The sequence below is a fragment of the Melanotaenia boesemani genome, chromosome 19 (assembly GCF_017639745.1).
Source record: "Melanotaenia boesemani isolate fMelBoe1 chromosome 19, fMelBoe1.pri, whole genome shotgun sequence".
NCBI classification, from domain to species: domain Eukaryota; kingdom Metazoa; phylum Chordata; class Actinopteri; order Atheriniformes; family Melanotaeniidae; genus Melanotaenia; species Melanotaenia boesemani.
This window is the reverse complement of record NC_055700.1, coordinates 28466126-28471179: the sequence shown is the minus strand read 5'-3', so window position 1 is coordinate 28471179 and position 5054 is coordinate 28466126. Positions and strand designations below refer to the sequence as shown.

General features: G+C 40.6%; 1 protein-coding gene across 3 annotated transcripts in view; it reads right to left on the bottom strand.

Moving 5' to 3' along the window:
- Positions 1–3279: 3279 nt before the first annotated feature.
- Positions 3280–5054, bottom strand: part of pip5kl1 (phosphatidylinositol-4-phosphate 5-kinase-like 1) — a 33531-nt gene continuing 31756 nt past the window's right edge. For all 3 annotated transcript variants that reach the window (XM_041969557.1, XM_041969558.1, XM_041969556.1), the window contains exon 10: positions 3280–3934. In XM_041969557.1, the coding sequence (XP_041825491.1) occupies positions 3493–3934 (442 nt within the window). In that variant the 3' untranslated portion in view covers positions 3280–3492. The remainder of the gene's footprint in view (positions 3935–5054) is intronic.

Below are 5054 nucleotides of genomic sequence, written 5' to 3'. Positions count from 1 at the left end.
TGTGGCGTGTGTGTCTTTAATATTCACAATCAACATTGATGATGGCACTTTTTCTGCAGTTTGTCTGTATTCTGCATTTCTCCCGATTTAATATTTGGTCAGGTTGTAGAAGGACAAACCTGGAAAACTGATAACATGAAACATGATGTAATTAGTGGTCCAGGTTTGTCCCAGATCACATCACTGCCATGCTGCCAGGAAGAAGCCTTTCAGAGGAAACCCATTTTCCACAGCATGGAGAGCGAAGTGCTTCCCAGTGGAGATGCAGAGTTGCAGAGTTTCGCGGCTCATTCTCTGGCTGGAGCCTACAGAAGGGCATTGAGGGAGAGAGGAAGAGGAGAGCCATCCAAAGTATCACCAAGTGAGGGCCTCAAGATTAGTCTAGAGGCATCAGATGTATTTTCACAGTGGAATAGCAATAAAATATTGTAAAAATTAAATTATTTCCAAACCTCACCAACCCATTTTATTCCTGTAGCTGGTGCTCCGGCCTCAGGGCAGCTCCCCTTTAAGAGGACGTGGCACTTTGCCAGGCAGTGCCAGTTTCCTGCTGGGGGGTTAGGGTGTTGCTGGCTAACGTCAGTCTTTGGCATCTTTTGACCTTAGCAGCTGATCAGACAAATATGGTTTTAATGTGTTGAATTTTTATATTCTGGATGAGATTTCAATGTATTTTGTAAGACAGGGTTGGGGTTTAGTCTAGTAAATTATCTCTGAGTATGACAGCAATTGGAGCGCCTCCTTATTGTCAAATAAATATATAGTTAAAACTTTACTTCTGCTTTAGTCTCCTCGTTTTTTATGCTAACATTCCCAATAGAACATAAACAACATATCACAGACATTTTAAACTAGGCGAGTACAAACCTTTCAGGATTCACTACAGTGTGCTCATCATTTTGGGGGTGAAGAAGCCATTATTTATCTGCTTCATCAGGCAGCACTGTTGCTTGTCAAGCTGCATACTTTAGGCTGGTGGTGGAGAGCTTTGCAGTAACGTGTCGGGGCAGCAGCATCAGAAATGAAAGCAAACTGCTGTTTACAACTCTGATGGTGCAACTGAGAACGTTGCTTGAGTGGCTTAACAACATATAGGTGTTAAACAATGGAGTGTGTTCAGTCAGAGGCTACTAAAAAATGCTACAGGAGGCCATACATGCCCACAGCTACAACTCTATAGACAAACAGCTTAAATAACAAAGTGGAAATTACTTGTATTTATTTATATGAAAACAATCACTTTTAAGTTTAGGGAAGCATCCTTCATTTTGGTTAAATTCCATTTCATTTAAATCCGTTCAAGTCGGTTTCAGTATGACTGAAATAAATCATATTATAATGATATATTTCATGTATAAGAATATCATTGTCAAACCTTGTCAAACATGGCAGCAACCAAAAAACTGGACTGGATTTCAGTTTTAAAAGTTAAAAAGCAGTAACTGAGGATAAATTAGCCCAATAACTCTGCAGAGAGCTGGACCCTTCGCTTGGCTTCATTTCAGATCGTAGTCTTTTTTATCCATATGTCTCTGTAATGGCGCTCCTGTGGTTAACCTTCTCAAGCAGTTAACATTTGTCTCTATTAGCATTCAAGAACACTTTCCTTGTGTAGTGATGTCATTAAGACCCATGTGAGTCTCTACTGTTGTTTTGCAGCAGTCTCACATTCATCTCCTCCTTAGGTTTATGTTGCTGAACCTCTAAATTAAACTAGTAAAGCACAAGGTTTCCTCTCATAACCCTAATTCCAAAAAGTTGTCTCTCTGTGTAAATTAAACCAGAATTTAATGTTTTCTCAATATCATCAAACTCATTTTATTCCCAGTGGAACATAAACAACATATCAGATAGTGAAACTGAGACATTTTTTAATTTCATGGAAAATTTGAGCTGACTGAAACAGGAGCAACAAAAAGCTGGAAAAGTACCTGGTACAAACCAGAAACACCTGGAGGAGCATTGGACAACTAACCAGATTAACTGGCAGCAGGTCAGTAACATGACTGGTATAAAAGGAGCATTTCAGAGAGGCAGAGTCTCTCAGATGGAATGATGGACAGAGCTTCACCAATCTGAGCCAAACTGGATCTAAAACTGTGGAACTATTTCAGAAAAATGTTCCTCCCACTATCTACAATAGTTTCTGAAAAGCCACCATGCTGAACATCAGCTGGAACTACTTTTTCCACCGTGCTGAACATCAGCTGGAACTACTTTATCCACCGAGCTGAACATCACCCTGGAACTACTTTTTCCAGACGTGTTGCTGTCATGTTTGCTGCTCTGCTGCAGCACTGCAATCAAGCTCATCTGCTCCACCTGCCCTGATTGCTCATTCTCTACACCTGCTCCCCACCCTACTTAAACACACTCCAGTCTCTGCTTCCCTGCCAGATGGTCATCTAACCTTGTCTTGTTCTTGAGCTTCCGTGTATTTGCATACCTCCCCTTTTTTGACCCAGTCATGTCCCTGGATTTTGCTCCTGCCCTGCACACGTCGGATTGTTCTCCCTGCTGGTTGCCTGCCTGGATATTCACCCCTGCTTAGAATGACCACAGAGTTTTTGCCTGCCCCCTTTGTTAAGTAGCCTGATATCTGCCTTTTTGTGTATGACCATTGCCTGCCCTCTTGACCATGTTTTTGGATATTGGATTCATGCTGTAACGCCTGGAGTTCTTTCAGAATACGGCGACACACAGTCAGCCCAGATCCTCCTGCCATATTCCATCAGACAGCTCCAGTTTCTCTCTATGACTCCTCCTGCTTTAATAAACCATACTCTGTTCAAACCTTAAGATCTGTGTGAGGCTGAATTTCTGGGTCTTCAGGAGAAACCATTACAGTTGCTGCATCAGCTCATATATTCCTCTCAGTTTCTCAGTTTCTCAGCGTCTCAGTTTCTTGTTTATCTTTTACTCGGAATAAAATATACGTTGAGATTTGGAAATCATTGAATTCTGGTTTTATTTACATTTTACAGAGAAACAACTATTTAGAATTTGGAATTGGACTGACGTCCCTTTGCAGATGTTAACCAAGACCAGAAAACTGATGGAAGAGGAAATATTTTGCATATTCATGGATCCCCAAACAGTTAATGACAAACATTTTATGACAGAAATGGATTATTTTCATGAAAAAAATCTATATATTAAATTTGATCTTACAGGCTTAAACACTGATTAAAATAAAAATAATTTATTTTAATCAGTCTGAGCAGAGTCTTGTCAACCCCTCCTCACCTCCTCCAAAAAAACCAAAAAAAAAAAACACACCATCCTGCAGACATTTAATGAGCTCAAATCAGATGGTTTGATACCACTTCCATCTTTCTACAATATAAGTTTTTTTTTACCTTCATACATTTACTGTAATCTGAGAGACACTACTGAGGTTAGAGTTGTGGATGAGGATTAAATAATGGAACAAATGCTGTCATGCTACATGTGAGGAGCTGATTAGACTTGCAGACTTGGTGGTGACTTGGTCTACTTTGTGTGGTCCTGAACCCACTGACATAGCCGGACGCAGTAAGTCTGTGGACTCACAGTGGAGAAGGATCGGCGGGGATGTCTCAGTCTCTTCCACATATGCTCCAGTCTCTTCTTAAAACTGTAAACTGTGAAAATGTCAATGATGCCAATGAAATAGCGCTGCTCTGGGCCATCGATTATGTGCAGAGGGTTCTTTAAGTTGGGTAGTAAACGCCGATTTTGGGCCTTGAAGTCTGGAAGTTCAGCCATTTCACATCCTGACCCAGCATGCTCTGGACATGCCTGAGAAGAGCTGCTGCTCAGTGTATCTTCAGCTTGCGTTAGCTTCAAGCCATTATGGGATTCAGATAAGGGTAGGCTGGTGCCATCTTCTAGGACAGCTCCAGGAACAGCAGCCGCGCTGGCATCCACAGGGCTGGATCCTGAATATACTGATCTAAAATGATAACAGAAAATTTTTCACCGTTATGTGTTCAGAAACACAACCAAACAACAACCTCCAAGTCTGAAAAATGAAGCCAACTCTAAATACTGCATCTCCTACAACAGTGACCAAGCATTTTCTCATCTCATCGTTCTCTCAAGTCTTGGCTTCCAGGAGAAAAAATATTGTTATTGAAACAAACACACAACAGAAACTATTTCCATGTTTCCACTTTTTCCTCATTTCCAGTTATTCCTGCTACTATTTACCTGCTATCCTCACTAAACCAACTCCAGCTCAGCTGCTTTGTGGCGCCACCGTGCATCAGAAACGTCTTCTTGGCTTTATTCCAGCCATAGAGGAGCATTATTTTTCTTCTTTTCACACACACATAGAACTTTCTGCTCACTGGTTGATCTTTGGCTGCTCCTGATTGGACGTTACCGTCAATCTAAGCTCTCTGATTGGTGGAAAGTCTGACAGGAAGTGGCTTCATCATCATGTCCAGGTCTAAATAGAGGTCTCTTAACAACATAGTAGTGATGGTGATGTTTTTATGGTGAAATGTGATAAATAATGCTGTTATCATGGATCATTGTGGATTTACCAGATAGAGTCTCTGAATAAAACTACATTTAGTGGCTGGATTGTAAACCTCCTGGACGGGATAATAATTACATAGATCATTTAAAGGGTAAGCTATCCATCACAATTTACCCCACAGAGCTACACACTACCGTTCCTGAGACACTGATAATGAAAGAAGTGCTCAGAAAGTTGGAGATATAGCAAAGTTTTAAGGGTTAAAGTCTTTCTTTCTTCTTTGAGATATTTTGCGTTTATAATACCAATAAAATTTTTTTCCAAGTTAATATTATGTATAGTCTTTAAAATCTGTAAACAGAGTTTTGTTTTTCACATTGGAAAGAGCTGCTGTTTACGGGTTCCCAGACACCAAAGAATCCCTGTATTTCACACACTGATTCTGACCCAAGTTCATAATGATCCTCCTCGACCTTGTCATTAGCAAAACATATTGACGGGTCACCCCACACTAACTTCTGTCTTGTCTTGGTCCCCTTATAAAACTTTTCTGTAAACCCTGTGAATGAAAATTCCAAGTATGAGTATA